At 47.1% G+C, this 26,160-nt stretch overlaps 2 protein-coding genes across 2 annotated transcripts; one reads left to right on the top strand and one right to left on the bottom strand.

Annotated features, from left to right (window-relative positions):
* The first annotated feature begins 1,362 nt into the window (after positions 1-1,362).
* LOC147982446 (uncharacterized) lies at positions 1,363-6,805 on the top strand. The gene is made up of 4 exons (XM_087516302.1): positions 1,363-1,459; positions 5,016-5,601; positions 5,685-6,210; positions 6,470-6,805. The coding sequence occupies exons 1-4, from the start codon at positions 1,363-1,365 to the stop codon at positions 6,803-6,805; spliced, it is 1,545 nt and encodes a 514-aa protein (XP_087372428.1).
* Positions 6,806-15,489: 8,684 nt separating this feature from the next.
* On the bottom strand, positions 15,490-17,706 carry LOC147982445 (putative F-box protein At3g21120). The gene is made up of 2 exons (XM_087517337.1): positions 17,409-17,706; positions 15,490-16,379 (listed from the first exon to the last, which is right to left on the bottom strand). The coding sequence occupies exons 1-2, from the start codon at positions 17,704-17,706 to the stop codon at positions 15,490-15,492; spliced, it is 1,188 nt and encodes a 395-aa protein (XP_087373463.1).
* Between the last annotated feature and the right edge of the window lie 8,454 nt (positions 17,707-26,160).

Here is a 26,160-nt window from a genome sequence, read left to right as displayed (position 1 = left end):
CTAGAGCTTCTTCTTGGCTAATGTTAGGGTCGTTGTCTTCTTGTGGTAGATCAATTTAGCATGTGACACTATGCCGTGGTTCCTGAACAAGAATTGCAGCTGAGACGTCTCAACATGGTAAGTTGCGGACCAACACTTTGAAACTAGGCTCGTTATGTCTCAACATGGTAACCGATTGTAGTTTCTTCAGTTCTTGAGCCATCAGTGACATCTTAGTTATTTGACTTATTTCCTATAAAAATAAAAATCAATGGTAATTCATTAGCACTTCGCTGGTTAACATGCTTATGCAGAGTTTTGTGTTAATGCGATGATGATATTAATGAATTATTGTATTGTCTAGAAGATCAATTTCCGGTTTATTGTTACCGTGTACCTGAATGGGAGCGATAGCAGGATGGGGGACAAGCCACATGCATTTCTTGTCTTCCCATCCTGGAGGCAGCCGATCGACAATTTCATTCCACCAACCTACCACGAGGTTGTACAAGAACTCACAGAATTGTTCATGCGGCAACATCTTCTTATTCTTGTAGTAGATGAAGTAAGCACACCCGCCGTGGCCTCCCAGCGGTGAGGCGTTTACGGCGAAGCTATTGGATGACCCTAGGAAAAACACACGACCAACCAGGCTACGACCATCTTTCCTCACCCACTGCATCTTCTCCGGTGTCGACCCCTCCTCGTCTAGCTTGTGCATGAACACAAAGAACGAAGGATCCGTGAGGGTGTGTGCCCCGGACTGATAAGTGAAATAAGTGCCAACAACCGACGCCCACAGCAGCTTGCCGCGGGATTCCAACACGTGGCTGTATTGGCACGTGTTGTACCCATGCCCCTGCTGCCACCAGGATGAATACGGCTTCGGGACCAGCACGTCACCGGCCTTGTCACTGCCTGGCGTGATGACGCACCACACCATAGCCTCAGCGGTGAGCAGGATCCTGCCTCGGGGGTCTCAATATTTCGCTTGATGAGCATCCACTTTGTGTCGCCGGGGTGTAGGAGAGATACCCTGAAGCTGGCCTTGCGGCCTTTGTCGCAGTGGGCAATGCTGTATAGAAGGATGGTGCCGTCGCGGTAGACGACCACATGGAGATCACCCACGTCCCACTGGAAACGAGCCAGGCCGATGACTTGTCCGGCGATAGGATCATGGAGTCTAGGGTTCAGGAGGTGGTTGACAATGAGGTACTGGACAGCCGTGCCGTCGGCGCTGCAAACCCAGTTTCCTTGGGCTGCCGAGGGCGGCGGTGATGTCACGTAGTAGGTGGACTTGGAGTAGATGCACCTGAGCTTGAGAAGGGTCCGGCGCGAGGAGCCACGGGAGGAATTGGTGGGTCGTCGTGGTTGTCCGGAACGATGGCGGCGGCGCTCTCTCGAGTCGTGCTACGGCTTGCAGACTGCGTGAAAGCGGGCAAAGTCGGCGGCATCGTGCAGGCGGCCGGCGTTAGTGCAAGTTTTCATCTTTTTTCACGCTTCCCTTGGTTGATCATTCAGTTTCGAGGAAATTAATTGTAGGAGGTGCATATAGAACTTTGACTATTGTTTCCCACACGAAACAAACTATTTTTTGCCCATGAAAATATTCATGTATGCCGGGTAAAATATCTTCATGTCTGTCAAATAAAACATTCGTACAACTTATTATAACAATGTTTTTTAAAACATATTTATTATGAAGGTTCATCATAAATACAAAGCATCCCAAACATTTTAAATCATCAAGGGATGCAACAAGAATATCAAGTAATAAATCACATATGTTACCCGCACAAAAAATGTGTCAACAATAGGTCTCATCTACTACTGGCAAAGCAAAATTATTGTGCAATAGCTGCACATCTCATGTGCTCTAGATCACAATCCGCATCTATTCATAGATCACCCATGATGCAATTGTTGGGAAACGTGGTAAAAAACCCACACTATGAATCAAGTTCCCAGGTTCACTATGAAGATGCAGATAAGATTGGACCAGATCATTACCAACTATAGTGCACCTGAAGTAGAGTTGGTGTTGATCGTTTATGCAGAATCCCGCGGCTAGGACTTACAACCTTCCAACCCCGAGAATTTTTTGGTTGAACCAAAGATCCAAAGTACGATCTCTCTTTGGGTATCCACGCGTACGGCAGCGCCAATCCAGCAGGCCTTAGCCATCAATAAAGAAATCATACCTGAGAACTAGAAGAGGAGGTGGAGCAGCCTTGTGGTGTGGATCTTTTCTTTGGATGGGGCAGGCTCTGTGCAGAAGAAAGAATGTCTTTGGAGGGGGCTGCCCCTCTCTATGTGTAGGCGCAGTGAGGATGGGCTGCCTCCTCCTAGGGTCGGCTGCAGCAGGGTGGGCCGCACCCCACAACCATAGCCAACATTCATGGCTTGGAAAATAAATGTCCCGATTAGCGTAAATAATCTACCAATTGGCATAAATAAATCTTGGGTTATGAAATGAGGAAATTAAATCTCCCGGTTGGCATGAATAAAAAGGATTCGAGTATTTTATACAAACATTTACATTATTTTTTATAATTATTATAGGTGTCGATTGATATAAATGTTGCATTTTCTCATCCCTTTGCAATGCACATGCAATCTCTTTTCATGTGTTGAATATTTTACACATTTGTCTAAAGAATAATGATTCTGCAAATTCTTGATGTGGTTTATGGTGTATGAAATTGAAAGTTAACCGTTTCTTTGATAAAAAGCAAGTGTATTTTTCACACGTCGGTTCATGGATTGGTAGCAGATAGTCATTAGTACAATGTCATATATCAAATAACTATTTAGTTTACTATAGTATAGTCGTACATAGAAGTTAAAATGAGTAAACAACATGTATTTTTCTTGATTTAATTTGTATGCTTCCTAGAACGTCATTCCCCTCTATGTTGTCTCTTTAGGAGAACTCTAAAAAATTTGTGGTATATAGTGTGTTACAAATTATGTTTGAAGGAAAATAGCAGGAGAGGTGTGTAATTATGCCTTTGTAAGTTGTACCGATGCTAATTCCTTTTTTTAAATCTCTAAAATCATTTAACCTTTGGTCCCAAGATTTACACATTAACAAGATAAAATTTATGCTCTTATATAGTTGAGTATTAAAATGGGGTTTTCTACTTTCAGTCGAATGCAATATTTGTTGGGCATCATCAAGTAACGCTGACAAAGGTGTGAAGAGATACTCACAACCATGTAGATTTACTGAATTGTCTCATGTTTACATTTCTGCCCAACACCACTTGTAAAGTTGTCATGTTGTTTCTCATGTGGGAGCGTTAGGATTTCAAAGAGTTAGTTGGTGTTGTCAAGGTTGTGTGGTTGGGGGGTTGGCCTTTTTTTAGAAACACTAGTAACTTTATCTTTCCGTAATAATAATAAAACAAGGAGTGCTCCTGGTGGTCCGTCATGCAATTTTGCACAAAAATCCCCTGTATTTTATGTGAATCAACCCGCACTCCACACTTAATCAGAGCCGAACCGTTATTTTGCATTTTTTCAGACCCCCTGTTGTTTTAGGTAATTCACCTGTGGATCATATTTAAGTCAAACATTTGTTTTTAAAATTATCCTTATCTTTTAACCGTAACTCCGATTTTAACATTTCATGTATGAATTTTCATTAGAAAAATGTGTAGAATATGAATATGATGTTATTTTCACCTGTTAAATAATTTTAAATATGGATTTTGCAAGCAAACTTATAATTATATTGCGCGGTCTGTTTTTCTTTCGTATCGGCGACGATTCGGATTGCAAATAAATATCCACCAAAACCATATGAAGACGAAAGAAAACAATGATAACCACACATGCACACCTTTGAAAAACCTCGTAGGGAAAAACAACAGATTTCTCACTGAGAGAGAGAGCGGGGGAGGGAGGGAGAGAGAGAGAGAGAGGGAGAGAGAGAGAGAGGGAGAGGGAGAGGGAGAGGGAGAGAGAGAGATAGAGCTTAGGATTAACCACATTCAAACACGTTTTGGTTTGCGCGAACATTGAACCTTCCGCCAGTGAGGGTGAGAAGGAGGATAAGCGGCAAAACAAATGTGATGCCCCCCTGAAACAAATTACGTGGACCTATTGTGGTCTTGAGTAATGGTTATGGGGTTAAGAGCGTGTGCTATTTTTTCACGTTGCAACGCATGAGCTCTTTTGCTATTTGATACTCATAACAATTACAGGTACACTAATTTGGACCTAAGATCCAAAAAAATACAAAGTAACTCATATGCCGAAGAATTAAAATGAAATCTCTTGTAAACACCTTCTTCACGGTATCAATATCTACTCAAAGAAATACTCCAAAGGCTTCGGTAAAGAGGCTGCAATTAGATTGGGGAAACGATGTTGGCACTCTTTCACAGCATGAACATTACCGATAATTGATTTTTGAAAGCGCCTTGAGTCGCCCAGCTAAAAAGATAGAAAGCCTTGATCGATGAATGTATTTGGGCCGGGATGATCCCCTAGAAGTGCAGGCGGTCGAACCATTATATCTTCATCATGACATCGATGAAAAATTTCAACTCCCCAAAGAAGCAAACCAACAAAAAAAGCTTGACACAGCAACATAAACTCATCAGATCCAAATAATCGAATCTGGGACGACAGAAAACTATAGAACTTCATGGCACTGCCAAAAGAACAAAAGGAAGTTTATTCTCACAAAAATATGATAACCACTAGGTGTTGACGAAGAACATAGAGGTTTCGAAGATCCGAGGTCCCCCCACCTCTCAGATCCAAGATGGCAGCTGGAGGCTAGGGGACCAAAATTTCTTAGATGGCGGCCGCGATGGGGGCTTGGCCTATTGTGGTAGGGAAGTGTGATTCTTTTCTCTTAATGTGTTTTAGTAAGTACCCTAATTTTTTCTAGTAGTAAATACAGATGGAATACGAAACCTTAAAGGTCGTGGGTGTACAAGATGTAACCATCCGTTGATGTACCATTGGCCGGCCAATCAAGTACGTTTCGGTGTATCATATAACTGGCTGATCTCTTCTGCTAGCTCCCCAATCATGCCGCGCCATTCCCGGGAGGCGTTGGTCTGATCTCTCATCGGATCTGACACGCGAGATCTCCGCCCGCTTGCACGACGCCACCGACTTTGTCCACTTCCACGCCGTCTGCAAGCCATGGTGTGGCTCATGGTTCCCAACAGCGACGGAGAAGGCTCAGTTCCTGCCATGGCTCATCGCGGCGACGAAGGAAGACTCGACGTGCCTGGAGATGAGATGCATCTTCTCCCAGTCGAACTACCGCTCACAGTCGCTGCTGCCTAGGCCTCGGGGAAACTGGATGACCAGCTCAGGTGGCGGGACACTGTGGTTCCTGACCATCGAACGCCTCCGCCCTAGCCTCCAAGAAGCTTTCACCGGAGCCGCCGCCACACACTTGCCTCCACTCCCGCGAAACCTCAGCGACTGGAAGAACATGGACTATCTCCACGGCGTCATCTACGGCGACGGCACAACCCTTCTCTACAGCATGAGCTTCGCTGGCACCGGCCATTTGACGGCAGCACTCCTTCACCCCGGCGATGCAGTGTGGACCCTCGTGGTGAGGTCAATTGAGCGGCCAGGTTCCGGCATTTTGTTCTGTTCTTTGTTGCGTACCACGGCGGCAAGATCCTGCTGAAAGTGGGGGCTGACTTATGCCGCATCATCACGCCCAATAGGGATGCCACCCGCGACGTGCTGGTCCCAAGGCCGGCGACACCGACGGTGCAGGTGCAGCCCTACATTGAATCCTTGTACGAGGACAACTACCTCCTTGAGTCCCGTGGTGAGCTTTTGTGGACGTCGATCCAGGGCCGGCAATATGAAACTTATGAGCCCAGCCGGGGCGCCTACATTCGCGACATCACAGTGTTTGTGCATGCACTAGAGGAGCTGTTGGTGTCAACTTCGCAGTTGCCGGAGAAGAAGATGAGATGGGTGAGGAAGGACGCACATAGCCTCGCCGATCGCGTCCTATTCTTGGGGTTGCACAACAGTTTCGCGGTGGAGGCTTCCCAGCTGGGCAACAGCCATGCCGGGTGTGTCTACTTCATTTACCATAATGTTAGAATGGTGCCGCATGACGTGTTCAGCTATAACCTCGTCAATGGCAAGGCCAAGCTCGTCGAACGGCTACCTCAATGTTGGGATAACAATATGTGCACCTGGTTCAATCCCAAGTGTATCATTACTTCCGTTCATCAGGTAGCTAGCTAAAAAAATCTCAAATTTCTTAAGTTGATTATCCTCATATTACTATTGATCACATTGCCGCATTAAACTAATACAGCCACAGAAGAACCAAACCCTGAACTTTGCATAGGCCCTCTCCAATTATTATTTTTGACAAAAAAGAAAACATGTATTGATATTTTCATCATGTCAATCCAAGACAATCAGTACAATATGTGCTAATATATCGTTGTGTTTGCTGGATCAGGAAATCCATGAGAGGTTATCGGAGGATACAAAACTGACGAAGGAGCAACTGCAGAAAACGGCTCCAACAATTTCTTGTCCTCAAACACGGACCATTCACATTGAGAGACATCGCGCGCCTAGTTTTCGGGTGCTGGTGCGCAATTTGCCTATCACATTGAAGACCGCTCAGCTGCGACTCTTCTTTAGCAAGCATGGCAAAGTGCTCAATGCTGAGGTAGTCCGCTATAAGAAGACACAGGTTTCACATGTTATCGGCCATGTGACCATAGAGACGACGCATGCCCTCACTGATCTCAACAAGCTGATTCTGGAAGGGCACAGTCTGGAGGTCAGCTTGGTCAAGGAGGGGCAGCCGTGACTGTGTCAATGCCAGCTTAGATGTACCTAAGAAACTAGATTTTTATTTTTGCATTGTTGTATAAATGAGTTATGAATATGGCGGACAACCATAATTTTGTAACACAAGGTTAGCATTGGCCATGGGATCTGTTTCCCCTCCCCCCTCTACCTCTCCCCGTGCCACCCCCGCAGGCGTCCAAGGAGAAGCCTAGCACGCCACCGGTCTTCCACCCTCCCCTTCCCTCCTCGTCTGCTGCCGCCGGCGCGCGCTAACGGGCATAGCCCAGTCGGTGGCGTCGGCGGCGGGGCCTTCTCTCCTTCCGACGTTTCCTCCTGGTGGTGGCACGGCGTGAGCGTGGGGTGCGGCGGCGCGGTCATGCATGCTGGCGGCAGTGGCCATGGCACGCAACGGCAGTGCGGAGGGCTACGCGGTGGTTTGGTGGTTGCGTGCCCTAGTAGCGTTGATGGAGTGGTTCTGGGCCGACGCGTGCAGGCGGCGCGGTCTGGCCTCCGTGCGCGGGCGCTCCTGGCTGGCCGGCGGCCTGCCCCTTCTTGCTGGTGTGCGGGGGCTCGGGCGGTGGTTGCTGCGTCCCCTTCCTGCGGGCATGTGGCGATGGATGTGGGGATGCTGGCGGCGGTCTTGGTGCTGGACGGGGTTGGCGGTGCACTTCACGAGGAACCGCCGGAGGATGTAGCTGGCGTGATGGCCGGCTACCATGGGCTGCCTCTCGTCTGGATTTGGACTGCCCGGTCCTCCTGGTTATACGCGTTGGTAGTGTGTCGGCGTCGTGGGTGAGTCTCCGACCAAAGTTTGACGTGGTCCTTCCACCCAAGGCTGCCTGTTCCGGAGCTTTACGCCTTGGAGTCGGATTTGCTGGCTCTAGGCCACCTCTGGTCATGCTTGTGGCCTCGATGGGTGGCGTCCTCACGTTATGGCGTCGGTTGAGGGATCATGGCATCTTCGAGAGGGACCGTTATGCCGCCGGACAGATCAGCGCAGTTGGCCACAAGCATGACGGCGTGTGAGTCGCCTAGCCGAGGCTTGCTTGACGATGGCCATCGGTAGTCACTGGATCATGCCCCCCGGGTCCACTGTGACTGGCTTGGGATGCCGGCGTGGGCGTTTCCTAAGGTGAAGACGCTGACCCAGATCTGGTGGCTGATGGCGAGCTTGGAGTAGGTGGAGTGACTCTACCCCTCCTACCGTGATTGGTGTACTATGGTGAGGGCAGTTGATGGTATCTCGAGACATGGATGCCGGGGTGGCGGCCCCAGGTGGAGGTCCATATGGTTGGATCTTTGACGGGCACCATGACGACGGCGATGGCTATGCTTATTGGTCATTTGAGCAACAAGGGGTGTAGCGGCGATAGGCTCGGGCTCGCATCTTGTCGTTGGCAGTAGCGATGTCCAGATATGTAACTTGATGCTTGTGCTTGTCACAGTGGTTCTCGGTTCCTCACCGTGGCATGGGCGAGCTGCCGAGCGAAAGTTCCACGCTTTGGTGCCGGTGTCGGCGACGCTTGTGGACGCTGCTCACCACTTGAGGTCGTCGTTGTTGTTTTCCTTTCCCGTGCCAGGGTTTCAGGTGTAGACGTACATCTGTCCTTCGTGGACTCGGCAACGGCCACGCGTAGCGCCGTTCTCCCTCCTGAGGGCGTTGTCATCGAGCCTAGTTGTCCTAGTGCGTGTCGTGTCCTGTTTTCAGGCCTACCTGTATTAGTTTTTGGCAGCATTCTCGTATTCGTGTGTGTTGTTCGATTATCCCGAGATCTGCTTTGGAAGAGGGAAAAGCTTGTGAACAGCAGGGCTGATCCAACACTGCGCGCCCGCCGCCTTGAGCGTGTGATGTGTGTCCTATGCGTGGCCCGCCACTACATCTTTACTGTAATTTTTCTGCAACAACATCCATGTTGCAAAAGTACCTTCCGCAACAACACCAATGTTGCAAAAACGTGGAGACATAAAAAAATATGCAACAAGATGCATATTGCAAAAAAATGCAACAAGACCTTTGTTACAAAAAAATGTCACAAGACCTTTGTTGCAAAAAAAATATTTGCAATACTAACCTCGTTGCAAAAAAATTTGCAACAAGACTTGTGTTGCAAAAGGAAACTTGCAACACACCCTCTATTTCAGAAATGAGGAGAACACTAAGCCACGTGATCAGAGGCGGAACCATGATTTCTCAAAGCCTAGGGCTAAAATTAACTGACTAATTATAATGTCAAATATTACGCACATCAATGCGCATTATAAGTATGACAATAAATCACATTCAAGATGAAATAAAAATTCATTATTATCACGAGAGGAAGATCCATAAAAAAAATAGTTTAATAAAGTGTATCATTGCAAACATGGTTTGGTACCGAATTAGTGAAGACTTGCTTAATTCAAGGCCCTCGTTTCTTCACCAGGACCTGGATCTGCAAACATAAAATCAAGTATTTAAAATCAAGACACTGGACATAAACTAAATCAATTGTTCGTATGAAGTATCTAATTTCCTGACAAACAATTTAATAAAATTGACTAAATAAATAAAACTCACTAAGTTTGGCTGGTATAAAGGAATTAGGGATAACCAAATTTGATGATACAGATTACATATTACCTGTGCAACACACTAGCACAAAGTGCGGTGCTGGGTGTGTGCACTTCAAATCAAAAATAGATTGCGAAGAACAAGAGGCGGGAGGCCAGGGCACTGGACCCGGCGGCCGGTGCGGCGGGGAATCGCCAATCGCGGGTTGACAAGTGCGGCCGGTGGCGGCGCAGCGCTTGGGCGCTCTGTTCTAGCGAGGTGAGGATTTCCCTGTTGTCGCGATCAGGCGAGGGGTGTTTTTTTTCTTTCTTGATTGACTTGATCGACGAGCGATCAGGCTACAGATCGAAGCGTACCGTCGATTGGTTTTCTGTTCGATTGATGGAGTTGGGCTAATGGGTTGAAGCCTTGAAGGCCTCTACGTCTATGTGAAGCCTGGGGCTGGATTTGTATGTATCTCAGATTCTGAATTTTTTTCTACTATGTGTACAAGTGCTACTTGGGCCATGCCTGGGGCTACAGCCCCAGTTGCCCAGGCCTAGCGAATCAACCTGTGGTTGAGTTGGTTAGGTGGACAGTGGTTAGGTGGACAGTGGTATCCCCAACCCACCAGGGTTCAAATCTTGGTGCTCGTATTATTTCTGGATTTATTTCAGGATTTCCGGCGATGCGCTTTCAGTGGGAGGAGACGTTCCCGTCGACGACGAGGCGCCTACGGTGACTTCGTAAATCTCAAGATGATATGCCGGCTCAGTCTCTCGGAGGTGCTCATAGGGGTAGGGTGTGCGTGTGTGCGTTCATAGGAGTGAGTGTATGCGCGTGTATATGAGCGCTTGTGTCTGTACTGATGCTCAAAAAAAAAAGTTGCCCCAGGCCTAGTTTCGCCCCTGCACGTGATACAATGGATCTGACGACTCACAACCCGGTGGATCCTTTAAAAAGATTCGCCGGTTGACGCATAGCACGTCCGAAAAAGATAATCTGCAACACAACACATGTTCGCTTGTACGACACGTGCCCCATGTGACATGTGCTCCTGATTCCTCGTGACCCTCCTCTAATTTTTCTGCAACAACTCCAATGTTGCAGAAGTTTCTTCCATAACATAATATATGTTGCAAAAAAGTGAAGACATTTTTTTTCCAACAAACCTCAGTTATAAAAAAAATCTGAAACAAGACCTCAGTTGCAAAAAAAATCTGCAACACATATTGTGTTTCAGAAAGGTAAATAGCGGTTCCGACATTTTGCAACAAGCATCCTGTTGCAGGACTTGTTCCGCAACACCGCCCTTGCAAAAGGAAGGTGGCACTTGTGAGTGAGTAAATGTGATAGACATCCCCGCGTCCATCCAACGGCCAACAAGGCGGCGGATGTTTTCTAGCTATCCGTCGGCGGACGCGTAGCGTGACCCTTGGAAGAGAGCGTCCTCATCGCTTTGTATCACTTGGCCGTGCTTTATATATATAAATATAAAGCGGGGTGTGAGCCTGTTTTGAGAACATTTTGTAACAGAAGAGAACGAGTCTGGCTGCCGTAAGTCAAACCCTGGACACCTTCAGGGCGAGCAACTAAATTGAGGCAACTCCAGGACTATTAATCTTCAAACAGCGGGGCGCTCCAATGACTTCTATATTGGCAGACCTATTAATCTCCAATGACTTCTATATTGGCAGATAAAAACAAATAGCCCACGTTCCAAGCGATTTTTTTGACATGAAAAGAAGGGCAGTCCAAACAACAAGGAGACGACGCTGACGACGACGGCAAGCTGTTCGACAAAGCCCACCTTTCGAAAGGTTTGTGACTACCGGAAAAAAAAAAGGAAATACCCAGTGCGTCTTAAAGAAAGCTCGATGGGTATCCTTACGTATTAGAGCATGACACGGCCGTACGTAGCTATATAAAAACCCGGCTTTCACTCAAAAAATAAATATAAAACCTGGCTAATCCGATTCCATCTAATCCTCTATCCGTCCAGCACAAATTCTCGCTCGATCCCGCCGTCATGGAGCAGTCCAGGTGGCCAGACCTCCCACCGGACGTGCTCCATGACATCTCTGGTCGCCTTTGCAATGCGGTCGCGACTCATCCAAGCCGATCCACTCCTTCCCACCGTGGCTCCTCGCCACGCCGGAGAACTCCGTTCCACTAAGGTTCAGGTGCGTCTTTTCTAAGTCTAGCTACCGCGCGTTGCCGTCTATCTCCAGAGCCGGGAGGAGGATCTGGCTGTCTACTCCCGACGCAACCACCATCCGGTACCTCACGGTCGAACATCACCGCCCTAGCCTCCACGACCTCTAACCAGAGCCGTCACCCATCTGCCTCGCTTGCCGCATGCGTGCTGCCTCGACAACCGATGGGAGGAGAACCTCCATGGCTCTGTCTATGCTGATGGTACCACCTTTCTCTATGGCATCTCCACCGTCTTCATGGACATCAAGACTATAGCCAGCTTCACGGAGGTGCTCCTGCAACCCGGTGACGCAAAGTGGACGCTTGTGGAGAAGACCTTTGAGAACACCATTAGGAGCGGAGGGTACTGTGCCACTTACCATAATGGCAGAACCCTGGTAACTGTTGAGTCTAGCGTGTGGCAAATCTCAACACAGCGGGGCGTTGACAACATGGCGAGCCCATTGCAGCAGCTGCCGAAGATGTGTGGAAATTACCTGGAGCAATACAGTTACCTGCTTGAGTCCCGTGGTGAGCTTTTGTGGGCGACCATCCATGTCCGGACATACTACAATAATTCGCACAGGTCCTCCATGTGGGTGTGCACGCTAGAGGGGGATAAGAGACAGTGGGTGAGAAAGGATGGCTACAGCCTGGCCAATCGCGTCCTCTTCTTGGGGTCGCCCAACAGCTTTGCCATCGACGCCTCCATGCTTGTTGGCCATGGAGGCTCCGTCTACTTCGTCTACACCAATAGTAAGGCCGCGCCATATAAGCAGTACGGTGTGTTCAGCTACAACCTCGTCGATGATGAAGTCAAGTTCATTGAGCGGCTGCCTCAAGAATGGGATTGCGAGAAGTGCACTTGGCTCATCCCACAAACAATCATGGCTCCGGTTCAGGTAATTAAACACCTGCAAAATAAACATCACAAAATTATATTTCGCATAATGCTATTTCTGGTAGTTTTATCTTGACATATGGCTAATAGAACCGATACCATCTAGAGTTTAACAGTCGGAACTATGTGTAAGCAAGCATCTCGAGGCCTAGACGTACATGATAAAATTCTAGTAGTAATGATTAACATTGATGTTGCTCTATCAGGAAATCAATAGGAGCTCTCTGGAAGCTCGTGGCGTGAAGAGGCAAGAGATTACATGTCCAACGCACGTCATTCACATCGAGAGATATCGAGAGATATTATGAACCTTGTTTCAAGGTCTTGGTGTACAACCTACCTCTCACCGTGAAAAGCTCTCAGCTGCGACTCTTGTTCAGCAACCATGGTAAAGTGTTCAGCACCGAGGTGATCTGCGACAAGAAGACCAAGCGCTCACGATGTATCGGCCACGTAACTATGTCAACATCCCATGCCCACCTAGAAGATGCTCTAGATGCTCTCAGTGGCTTGGTTTTGGAAGGTTGCAATCTCCACATTAACATGGTTAAGGAGGGGCGTCCACAGCAGCAGCGGAAGAAGCTACCCTCTTTCATCGGAGCAGCAGCGCAGCTACATATAGGTCCATTCTCCTGGCTCTGGTTATAATGAATTTGATTCTTTCGGATTACCAGACGGGAGGCAGGAAAATGAAACTTGGTTTTCTGCTTTGCATGTTGGCAGTAATAAAAAAACACGAGTGCATTGTTGTATGTGTAGTGATGGATCAAGATAAAATGTGCGGGCACTGATGCACAAAAATATTGCTCCTATTATTATCTATACTCATGTAAGTATAGACATTAATCTCAACATATATAATTACGTATAGAAGAAAGTTGAAGAACATTTGCTCCTAGTCTGAAAGAGTGAATGTTTGGAGTGAATCGTTTTCTTTCCTGCTTCCACCCTTAGGTGAAACCTTAGGAGTTGTGGCGCCAGCGCCGATCTACCTCCCCCCCCCCCCCCCCCCCCCCCCCCCCCGGGCAAGATCACGGGCCCCCTCTTCTCCCGTGAGACTATAGGAGCTGTGGAGACGTTTATAGGAGGCCGTTCCTCCTCATCTCTTCCTTGGAGAAAATATGTGGAGGAACGACCATCACCAATATGCGAAATACCACTGAGGGAGTGTCCACGATATTTACAACCATTTGAGAGATGACAGTTGTTGAGAGCCTTGACGGACTGAAAGTCGGCTCAAATGCAGAGTACGTGATTCTTCTAGGTTTGACTTATGCTAGGTTTAGTCTGTGTCTTGACTTCGCAATTCAAATCCAATGTGTTTTTTCTTCATGTTAGGTCCGTGTGTTCACTAGCGGATGACAAAGATGGTCTCGTGGAGATTCTTAGTTAGGGAGATCTAGGCCCCCCACAGGATGGCTGCCGTGGCCGAGAGGGCGGCTACCTACCATGATTCTCTCGTGCAGCGGGCGAGAGGGCGGTTGAAGTGGCAGGCAATGCCGAGAGGGCGGCTGCAACGGCACGGAGGGCGAAGTCCTACGTCGAGGTCACGGTTGCCTCTGCGGAGAGGACGGCTACAGCTGCTGAGATGGCTGAGTCATCTGCCAAGACCGCTTGACCATCAGTCGATACCTCGGCGGCTGCCCTTGTGGCGATCGAGACTGGAGCGCCCCCCTTGACGGACCTCATAGGTTAGCATGAATTAAATATAATTACTCTTTGTTGTGAGATTCTTAGGTTATAGTTGATTGTGACACTAGTTGGTTGGTACAATATAGTATGAGTTCGTTCGCTAAACATGACTTAAATTCAAATTAAATCTAAATGTTCAAATGGTATCAAAAGTTAGTATTGTTCAACAATGTAGCCATTAAGGATTTGTGTCTTGGTTTTAGTCTGATGGTGCTCCCTTTGTCAGAGATGTTCATGGAGAATGGATCCCGACTGCTGTCGTTGGGGTGGTTCCTTTATTTATTTTTCTTCCACCACCGACCTTGGTAACAAGGAAGGTAGAGAAGGAACAACATGGTCGAAATGCTAGCGAGGGAGTGTCCACCATATATACAACCACTTGAGGGATAAGAGTTGTAAGAGATATTCCCAAAGGAAAGGTATCGATGGTTGTTGTAGGTGGTGATGTGTGTGAGCCCGCGGAGGGGATCGACAGATCAACCATCACCAACAGACGACATTATGTTGCGACTACAAAATATGCACGTGGTTCAACCCCGAGTACATCATTACTCCTCCCCAGGTACCTATATATAGAATGATAAAAAGAGTTACAGTGAATGAACTAAATCGAAAAAAATGCACACATGCTCCCTACGTCCTCTCTAGTTCCCTCACTTCCTCACAATATAGTATGAGATACATAAGTAATTGATACGAGCACGAGACATAAAGACCCTAGTACAAACAAAGTTACAACGAACTATTTGAATTCGTCATCTCTAACTCCCGCCCATTCCGCATTCCTTCAAATATGAATATAACTTTCTAAAAGCTGAACGAGTTAGCCATCATGAGATTCAAGAACCCACATGAGCTCGTGAAAACTCATGGCATGACCCTTATAACGTTACGTCCGCTTTATCTCTTGACCGCCAAAAAAGAGGACCAAGAGATGCCATGAGAAAAAACTATTGCTCTTTTATCACGAAACAAAATGTGTATTTAAGGTCGACAACCATTGACAACGCGATCCTCGTTGTAGACCGATGAAAACGTTAGCTGCTCACACAACCTAAATTTATTCAAAGGTAAAAAACCAAGCATCTCACTAAGGATGCAAAAATCTCATCACATCCAGCCACACCCGGTAAAGACTAAATAGAGGTTTTCACCTCGGTGTGCAATATCTCAACACTGCTTAATGGGTGCAGCGTCAGATGGTTATCAGACTGACTAATGAAAAGTTTCAGATAGATGCCTTGTGACGTTCTAAGCTTATTTGATACGTAATTTTCTTATAAGAAGATAAGCAATGCATACTAACCAATCTAGGTAAAGAATAAAAGGCTTCAATGAGATGAAGCCTTTGTTGCACCAAATGTTACCCAAGCTGAAACTTCAGCTAGATCAAGACGAAGCTTGGGACGTAGGGGATTGCATCAAAGTATGTGGCAGTTCGGCTTGGATATTCAACAAGTGGGCCCTCGTCGACGTTGTCATATCTTAGGTCATTCATACAAATTGTATGGTTGACCGTGACACCTTTTCCAGGTTGAAAAGTGCAGCGGTGCAGATAATTACCAGAGGATCGGCATACGAGTACTCCATTACCCAACATGGCCACCGGATGAAGAGGTTGGGTCCAGTCAGAGAGGATGTTGTAGCACTTCTCCCATTGTGGAAGGTCCAAGTCGGTGCATATCCACATGTCAAGGGATCGATTCATTAACCCTACACTTGTGGTCAAGCACAACACTTCCCTCAACTCAGATAAAGTGGATGCCTCGTGGTCGTCCCATGACCAGCAAGGAGGTGGTGGAATGAGGCTGAATGTTTCCTCATCCAACCTAAACCGCAGAAAACCCAATTGACCATTACGATTCTTTTGATCAACGGTCCAGATCAAGGACCCCTTGAAGCAGATCGCCGCCGGCCGCCTCTTGACGTGAAACCACGGGGGTTGTGACACCGTCTCGTGCCAGCACCGGTCTGAGCTTCCAATCGTCAACACCTCTACACGCGGAGGCATGAAGAAACGAACGACCTTGTAGGCGTCGGAGCGAGGGTCGCGCCCGAGACCGAACGCCTCGAGGTAGCTGAAGGACGTTGAACCGCCAAGGCGCCCCCAGGGTAATTCCACGACGCGGCGCATCACTGGGTTGAGCACCCATGCTGCGGACCGGGTTCCCACGAGCACCAGCCCGTCGCAATGGACAAGGTCGTGCGCCTCGAGAAATTCGGGAAACGGAGATACCGGCATTGGGTACAGGAGGGCCGTCGCGGTGCCGTATGATAAAGACCGGACCTCGATGGCGAGATTCGATCTCTTATTGCGGCCTGATCTTTCACGACACTCCACCTTCAGTAGCAGTAACCTCTAGCCCGCACACGCGATGTACACGAAGTAGAGGGTTTGAACCTTGCGGCTCAGCACGAGAGAAACAATCTGTACGACGGCACCTCACGCGCAAAACAATTTCCTTGCAGAAATCGCAACAAAGAGGTTTTCTAAAGTTACCTCAAAAACTTGATACGGGTTTCTACCCTCGAAAACACATCTCTATTTCATATAAAAATAACCTCCCCCTATTACATCGTTCTGGCTTGGCCTTATATAATAGCTGCAAAAGCTAACTAGCTTGGGAAACAAGCATCGCATCCTACCATCCATCTCACGTATAAGATAGATAGATAAAAAAAAGGTACCTTCTAAAACTAGGACTCTAAAATTATCTATTAGATCACTTGTCTTATAGTTTGACAAGTTAATCTCTATATTAACATGGACTATTTGTTGGTCCGTTTGTGGTGGACCCCATCCCAAGGCACACAAGGATAGAGTTCTCCACAACACAAGCCTCCTGCAAATTCTTTCTATCTCTTCAGGTGGGCGTGGCATGTCAAAGTAGTAACCTGCAGCGACATCTCCTTTAATTCCAACTGAATAAAATTCCTGTACTTGCAACCTTGTACGAGCAGCCAGCAAATCCTCCATATTAACCATGCATGCTTCGTTTCTTCTATCTCCAAAAAAACTGGAATCTTTACATGCATTAGTAGCATGCAAACCACGCTCTCCAAAATATACGTACGTGCATGCACTTTCTCCTGGAACTACGTAGAATTTCTTATCCTCTTTCATCCGTTCTGGCTTGACCCGTGTAGCATGCTTCATAGGAATAACAAGTAATTTTTGTTCATTATCGTAGCTTGGCCTTGGGCGCTCTGGTGTATGCGTAGCATATGTTTGGACAACACCGACTTCAAGCGAAACAACAACGACCTCAGTATTTATATTACACGAGGTCATATCACCGTAGGCATGGTCCTCCTCCCACTGGTAGAGGCCGGTGAGGCTACCGTTGAAATTTTTGCCGATCGCATGGATCCGCGGGGCGATGAGCAGGCACGGGTCGTCGGTCCTGTGCCGGCGAAGGTGCGTGCGCTGGAAGGATGGATCGTTGCAGATGGTGGCGTTCCATGCCTTGGAGACACGCCTGAACCGGAGAAGTGATGTGACGGGCAGCGGGAGGAGGATCTCGGTGACGACCTCATGGGGGATGTACGGGTTCGTCTTGATCCGGATCTTGGCTGCTGGTGCCGCCGTCTCATCCTCCATGGCCTGCCTGCCCTAGATAGATCGATCTCTCCGAGGACTTACTTGCTCTATATAGATCCAGCCTGGCCGTGTACGTCTGTACGTGTTGATCGACTCTCTTGCATGACCTGGCTAAATATATCGATGGCTTGTCCCACGAAAAATAATAATAACAGATCCGTACCTTGCGTAGTTTAATTTCCTATAAACGCTTCTTCTGGCGGCCTCGTGGTCCCACGGGTGAATTGCCAAGCGAAAACTCCGTGCCTTGGAGCCGACGACAGAGGCACTCGTGGGTGCCGTGCTCTTCTTGAATATGTTGTTGTGGTTCTTCTCACTATGTTAGCGTTCCGGATGAAGACCTTTTATCCGATGTTGAATCGGTTGTGGCAACACTTTGCGTCGTTCTCCCTCTTGGGGGGGGGGGGGGGGGGGGCGTTATCGTGGAGCTTAGGTGTACTTGGGCATACCCTGGGGATGTTTTGTTCTTTCGGTTCTCATTGCTGGCAGCGTAGTCACGTATGTTCTTGTATACCGGATATCTCATAATCGGTTTTGTAAGAGGGCTTCTTCACTATCTTTTATTCGGCAGTGTACCTCTTTGATTGTTGCTTTATTTATAAAGCGGGATGAAAGCCTGTTTTGAGACAGTCGAGCCGACTGAGCCGAGTTGCATTCTCTGGTCTTAATCAAGTCGGTTAGATATCTTTTATACTCCCTCTGTTTATAAATATAAGTTGCTCTAAACTTTTTATAAACAGATGTATATAGGCATGTTTCTGTGTGTTTGTTAATTCATTGCAGTCCTTAGGTAGTTTATACTATTAAAATATCAAAATAAATCTTATATTTGTTAATGGAGGAAATATATGCTTACAGCCCTGTAACTTGAACCCTACCTAAGAAATAAAGAAATGAGTGTGGATTTGTTATACCACAATATCACTGTAGTCTCTGTTTAGACCATTCAGTTTGCGTTAAGACTCCTGCTATTCTTATAGAAATTTCACCTTTTTGTTTCTCCCAAATATGAGAACTTTTGAATTTGAAAACTTTGCAGTTCAACTATACACAAGTGTCACTCATTGCATGAAACATAAATTTGTCAAATTTTTAAATTTTGAATGAGTTGTACCATTTTTTAATATTTAAGTTGCGTCAAAATATCTGAAAGCATTTGCGCACATAGTAGTACTTGTTTGATGCTGATATGCAAAGTTTCGATTCCAAATGTTCTTTTATTTGAGAAACAACAAAGGAAAATTTCTTGCACAAACTTTAATGCAATTGAACGAGGGATAGAGGGTACACTAGTATGCAAGTACAATCAGAACTTTCTCTAAAGAAACTTGTGTTTTCTGTGCTTCTTGTGTTTCAATTAGAATCAATCAAGTAGATTCTAGATTGTTGGCTAGCTACCGTCCTAATTGGTACTAGTAGAATACCCGTGTGTTGCAACGGGGATTGGTGACTTCTTTTTTACCGTTATAGCGCTCTTTTCTTCATTTCTTCATTCTCCCAACTAAATATGTTTCAAGCTACCAACAAAATAAAAATTGTTTCTCGGAGTGAGGTGAATGGATAAATTAACAACCATACTAAAATATCAAGTGCTAAAAATATATTTATCACCAAATCCCATATATGATTGGGAACAAACACAATGACGATTTACCACCCATTTATATTTCAGAACGTGATTGTCCTACAAATGTGTACCTGCAAGATCTCTCCCTCCCTCCCTCAATCTCTCTCCCCCTCTCTCTCTCTCTCTCTCTCTTGATCTTGAGTGTGTTGCCTTCACAAGAAGGCTGAAGGCGAGCATGATGTCGGCACCGCGGCCGAAGGGGGAGTCGGGGAGTGGCGATACCCGACTCTCGGCGAGCACGTGCACCAACTCGATGTTGACTATGGTGGGGAACACCCACGAGAGCACCCCCGCCTCGGCCGCATCACGAGTTCCACCAGTGCAACGCCATCTGGGTCGATGAGGGAGATGTGGATGGAGACTTTAACTCTTTCTCTTGTTTCCATGAAACCGTAGGTGGGAGTCGATGTTTGTGGAGGCTCTCCTGTCGCGATGGGTGGGAGAGCAGAGAAGGTGGTGCAGGCACCGACCGAGGGAAGGAGTGTGAGACTGATTTGCTGGGTAATGAGGGGTAGGTTAGCTATCGGTGTTGATCTGGGGACGCGCAGAGCTCTATAGAGCAAACCTAGTCAGGGTAGTGGAGTAGGAGTCGAGTGGGAGAGGAGGAATTGTGCAGCAGCAACACGACCTCCCTCTTCAAGAAAGAGGAAGAAAACCGGAAGATAAAAATCGGTGAGGCTCAAATTGAAAAGAAATTGGTTGGGGCATGGGCTAGAGTTGAAAAATCGATGGGGGGCTTCGATTCACGGGGAGGACTAATGAAACAAAATGACCTACGTATTCCCCTTTAATAGGAGAGATTATTCAACACAGCATGGCAAAACAAATACATGGATCGACCCAAAGCCAGTTTCCTGATGACCTTTGTCCCTACACCTACAAGCTTAATGATCTTCCCTGAGCTCACAACAATACACACCACCTAATCCAGTGGGCTCGTCAAGCAGACCCACCACGAGCCGAGAGCACCAACTAGTCTAGCAGAACCTCAACACGCACCGGATGCGCACGTTGTAGCAGTACCATATTCTGTCGTCCCATCTTTAGGATGGATCAGCGCATTGACCGTGCCAGGCCGAAATGTCGTCAAGGCCAACATGATGCCAAACTAGGCCACTTCCCTACGCGCATCCATCCACACGCGTCGATCACCAAGAATCGACTACTCCTCGCCGCTGAGACCCGCCACGGTAGATGCAACACCGCTCCACCTTCTGGCCCCTCCAGCCAGCACCTGCTCCAAAATGAAGCCTATCGAGGGAAAACAACACCAAAGGCACTGATATCATCCAATCTAATAGACCCAGATCTATGGTTTCCCCCGAAGCAGCCCGAGCAAGGTGACACATACTACAATGATGATGCCTCGACAGTGAAACAATGTCAAAGATACCGTCATCGTCTGTCATGATCGAAGTCGGCACCATTTTCACCTGTATTCACGGCAGCGCATCTCCACAGCTAGCTGGATCCGCGCGGATCCGTGCCGTTAAGGCACACATAGCTGCCAGGACGCCAGTAGAGGACCTCTAGCCTGCCCGCAACGTGTATACATCATACAAATAATATGACCAAAGTCAGCACGATTTTTATCACATTCGCGTCACCCCGACTTTGCAGCTGGCTGGATAGAGCATAATGTAGATCGGCCTTATTAAAATATGGTCCACTCGTCTGCGGTCCATCTACACAACCCCAAAGACATCACGGGGCAAAGATTGCAAGAGAACATGGTAACTACCCCTAATCGATCCTCAAAAAAAACTACCCCTAATCTATTTCTTTCCATAGACTACAAAGGAAAATGCACTTAGTAATTATGGCTATTTTTTCATATAATGAAGTTACACCGAGACATGTTCTATTTTTCAGTATAATGAAGAGCATTGTTAGTTGTGGAAGATGCGACAGTACGCTTGGTTATTGTATAACACATAGGCTCTGCAGCTGCTCGGTAGCGAATGAATCTCCGTCCTCCATATTATTCTTCCTAAAACGATGCGCAAGCATGTGCTCATTTATCTTAATAGAAAAACAAATTAAAGCTAATAGACTAAATAATAAACTCTTATGAAGAAACAAATAAATAGATAATACATAAGTTGTGAAGGTATCTACATAATAGACAAAATAACTGGGACTAGAGAGCTACAAGATCTGACAAAGTTGCAACCTAGGATATAGAAAGCTTGTTTTTTCAAAGCCATTTGTGTAATCCTTGAGAAGTTGTGGATTATACTCCAATATATCCCTCGAATAAGTTCCTTGATGTCTTCTTTGGTGAACCTTCTTCATTCAAACTCAAACTTTAATTTAAATTTTGGTTGGCATGATGGTTCTCTCTCCATTTCTACGAGACCTTTAAAAGAGGGACCAGACAATGCTCATTATTCATTTATAACAATTGTTACAATAACATATAAGCCATTCTATATGACTTAGTAAAATGAAAAAATGACACTGAAGACGGATCACTAAAAATCGGATGCATACCACTCGCATCCTCGCTCAGCCCCATGGCCTCCAGCAGCACCAGCAGCGTGTGTGTGCGCGGGCGCGTCGCTGGTGCTACTTCGACATTTATGAGACGGCTGCCACACAATGGTCGTGCCACTGTAAAATGCCGCCGCCTAGCTCATTGTTATTTTGCCTTGTGCTGCCGCCGGCCTCCACCACGCCACCACGCCTCCCCATCTACCCATCCCAATTGCCACAGAGGTCCGCACCAGCTCACGCCAACAAATTCCCATGGGCGTCCTTCCTCTCCACAAGCTTTGGCCATGTCATTGGGGTACACCCTCATATCCTACAATATTTCTTGTCCTCAAAGCTGCCTTCTGCTACATTTCACAATGCCCATGATGCCTCCTACTGTCCTACATATGTTGTCCGCAAATTTGAAACCATAAGTCTTATACTGTATTATGCATCGCTAGATGAGGTAAACTTGAACCAGCAAGCGAAAGCATAACTCTTTGAGAACTCTATTGTCACACTTTTCACACATTTTATGAGACTTGATAAAGCTTTGACCTGAGAATAATATTTAGTTAATACTTGGAAACTGCACACTAATGATGAATGGATAAAGGTGTTGTTAAATAAATCGAGACAAAAGGATGATACTCACAAAAAAAGACAAAAGGATGATTAGCTAACCTGTGGTGTTGTTTCCAACAATTAGGATTGAGTCAACCACGTATACATCTCCTGCTAGAAGATTCCCTAAACAATGAAGGACCTAATTCAATGTACAAGCGTCAATTTGCCTCTGTTCTAACCATAGTTTTAAATAGCCGCTATAGCTCAGCTATAGCCTTTTCAGCAGACTGCCACTAAATGATCTCATGTACAAATAGCCCGCTATAGTTGATATTAAGGTCCGCCGCTATTTGGCATAGCCCGCTATTCCACTCTTGGATGTTTATATACAGTGCTGAATATCTTCAATAATTGAGGAGAAAATATCCTTAGAACAACTACTCATTGTTACGCCCTTCGTAAATCATTATCAACACACCATAAAAAGCATGTCTCTATGTAGACATTACCTACTCATTGTTACGCCCTTCGTTCCAAAATAAGTGTCTCAACTTTAGTACAAAGTTGTATTAAAGTTGAGACACTTATTTTGGGATGGAGGGAGTACATTGTTATCAAATTGACAACCATGCTGTACCCAGGTGATAAGGTGAGTTTGCTCGGGTAAAATAAAGAAGATGAACATTGTCAGGAAAAAAACAATGGCAAGAAAGGTTTTTACGGAAGACGCTGACACAATGTTGGGCACGCTAAACAAAAGAAAGATGATGATGATCCAGTAGAAAATCTGGGCCATCCAGCCGCCGTGGTGGAGCTTGTCTGCAGGATCCTTCTGGTCCTTGATGCCCGCGAGAATGGTGAAGGAGAGGAAGTTGCCGAGGCTGAAACATACTATATCAAACACTCTACATCGAATTATAAAGCACTATCAAATTATATATTTTTTCCAGCACGATACTGCAGTAGCACTTTTACACAACCACACAATTGCTAGCCCATTTGTCAGTACCACTACACCACGCCAACTGCCAGAGTGGCCCAAGCCCCAGGAGGGACCACCAGTCGGCGACCAGAGGCGAGAAGGGAAGCGGAACGAGTCCTAGTTCGGCACGACCCACCCTGTACTTAAGTGGAGCGGTGTGTAGCGTGTGCGTTATGATGGATTACTGTACACATAACTGGAGCTGATCTCCTTGGCATCCCCCTCCTATCTACCTACCTTCTTCCTCCCCAAGTCAATCCCCTTGCTTCCCAAGTCTCCTCCCTTCCGATCCGATCTGAGTGAGGCGAGACCCATTACAGCATTCAACAAAATAATGGGATACATACCGTGAAGAAAAACATGTACTAAAGTTAAGTAGCTTCATACTGAAGCTTCCCATTTGTAGTGTTGCAAGGCCAGAAGAAACTTGATTGTTTGTATGGCGATGTAAAATACCATCCAAGTGGTTAAATGAAATCCAGTCAACATGTTTAGGACGTATATGCTCCAGAAATCCCAATCATGGTACACATACATCAGTACTACGTCCTAGAAGCAGAGCTCGACGATGTCGACGATGGCCTTCCTCATACCGGTCACACAGCCGACGATGTGACACTACTTCCCTGCTTTCAGGAGTGACTCGATGCATCGTCGAGGATGCCTTTCTGCATCACCATCCTTCACATGGACGGTCACAACAGATCAGATCGAACACCCTGGGCCAGAGGGATCGGAGACCGGGCGTGACACCTGGTAGCAGAATGGCCATGCGCGGAGTGGCGTGGTAGAGGAAGGGGGAGGGGGAGGGGGAGGGGGAGGGAGCTCACCATGGTCAGGATCTCGGGCAGCGGCGATGGAGGTGGGCGTCATTCGTCGACGTGGTTGTCATTGGGTCAGATCCGACACCCCATGGCCCTGTCCCCCTCCCACCCGGCTCTCGCGTCACCCGAGCGAGCGACGAAACTCTAGCACCCGAGCCCCCCACTCCTCCTCTCCCCCTCCCCGCCGCCACCTAAGGACTCCGCTGGTCATCGCACGACCACCAGTGATGGTGGTAGCGAGGCACTACTACCCTGCCTCGCTGCAGGGGGCCTTGGGCGCCAAGGCGGCGGCCCTGGATCTGGCTGGTGGCATCGTCCTCGCCGGTGGGTCGCGCTGCGGGTGCTGGTCGCCCTTCTGGTCGCTCGAGCGGAGGTTGAGCGGCGGAGGCGTCTCTCTTCTCGGATCTCCGACCTCCTTCCCCCGATGTGGCTTTTGAAGGAAATATGCCCTAGAGGCAATAATAAAGTTATTATTTATTTCCTTATATCATGATAAATGTTTATTATTCATGCTAGAATTGTATTAACCGAAAACATAATACATGTGTGAATACATAGACAAACAGAGTGTCACTAGTATGCCTCTACTTGACTAGCTCGTTAATCAAAGATGGTTATGTTTCCTAACCATGGACAAAGAGTTGTTATTTGATTAATAGGATCACATCATTAGGTGAATGATCTGATTGACATGACCCATTCCATTAGCTTAGCACCCGATCGTTTAGTATGTTGCTATTGCTTTCTTCATGACTTATACATGTTCCTATGACTATGAGATTATGCAACTCCCGTTTGCCGGAGGAACACTTTGTGTGCTACCAAACGTCACAACGTAAATGGGTGATTATAAAGGTGCTCTACAGGTGTCTCCAAAGGTACATGTTGGGTTGGCGTATTTCGAGATTAGGATTTGTCACTCCGAATGTCGGAGAGGTATCTCTGGGCCCTCTCGGTAATGCACATCACATAAGCATTGCAAGCATTACAACTAATGAGTTAGTTTCAAGATGATGTATTACGAAACGAGTAAAGAGACTTGCCGGTAACGAGATTGAACTAGGTATTGAGATACCGACGATCGAATCTCGGGCAAGTAACATACCGATGACAAAGGGAACAACGTATGTTGTTATGCGGTCTGACCGATAAAGATCTTCGTAGAATATGTGGGAGCCAATATGAGCATCCAGGTTCCGCTATTGGTTATTGACCGGAGACGTGTCTCGGTCATGTCTACATTGTTCTCGAACCCGTAGGGTCCGCACGCTTAAGGTTTTGATGACAGTTATATTATGAGTTTATGCATTTTGATGTACCGAAGTTTGTTCCGAGTCCCGGATGTGATCACGGACATGACGAGGAGTCTCGAAATGGTCGAGACATAAAGATTGATATATTGGAAGCCTATATTTGGATATCGGAAGTGTTCCGGGTGAAATCGGGATTTTATCGGAGTACCGGGAGGTTACCGGAAACCCCCGGGAGGTATATGGGCCTTAGTGGGCTTTAGTGGAAGAGAGGAGAGGTGGCCAGGGCTGGGCCGTGCGCCCCTCCCCCCCTAGTCCGAATAGGACAAGGAGAGGGGGCCGGCGCCCCCCTTCCTTCTCTCCCTCTCCTTTCCCCCTTCCCGAATCCTATTCCAACTAGGAAAGGGGGGGAACCCTACTCCCGGTGGGAGTAGGACTCCTCCTAGCGCGCCCTCCTCCTGGCCGGCCGCACCCCCCTTGATCCTTTATATACGGAGGCAGGGGGCACCCCATAGACACAAGTTGATCCACGTGATCATAGTCTTAGCCGTGTGCGGTGCCCCCTTCCACCATAATCCTTGATAATATTGTAGCGGTGCTTAGGCGAAGCCCTGCGACAGTAGAACATCAAGATCGTCACCACGCCGTCGTGCTGACGGAACTCTTCCCCGACACTTTGCTGGATCGGAGTCCGGGGATCGTCATCGAGCTGAACGTGTGCTAAAACTC

The sequence above is a fragment of the Triticum urartu genome, chromosome 3A (genome assembly GCF_056163025.1).
Source record: "Triticum urartu cultivar PI428250 chromosome 3A, HENAU_Tu73, whole genome shotgun sequence".
NCBI lineage: Eukaryota > Viridiplantae > Streptophyta > Magnoliopsida > Poales > Poaceae > Triticum > Triticum urartu.
This window is presented reverse-complemented; position numbering and strand designations above follow the sequence as displayed.

Excerpts from the sequence above, each read along its gene's own strand:
- LOC147982446 (XM_087516302.1), top strand. The coding sequence starts at position 1,363 with ATGGCGGCGGCGCTCTCTCGAGTCGTGCTACGGCTTGCAGACTGCGTG. Across the intron at positions 1,460-5,015 it reads GGCGGCCGGCGTTAGTGCAA|CTCCCCAATCATGCCGCGCC; the intron begins GTTTTCATCTTT and ends CTCTTCTGCTAG. Across the intron at positions 5,602-5,684 it reads CGGCCAGGTTCCGGCATTTT|GGATGCCACCCGCGACGTGC; the intron begins GTTCTGTTCTTT and ends CACGCCCAATAG.
- LOC147982445 (XM_087517337.1), bottom strand. The coding sequence starts at position 17,706 with ATGGAGGATGAGACGGCGGCACCAGCAGCCAAGATCCGGATCAAGACG. Across the intron at positions 16,380-17,408 it reads CCAGTGGGAGGAGGACCATG|CATACGGCACCGCGACGGCC; the intron begins CCTACGGTGATA and ends TCCGGTCTTTAT.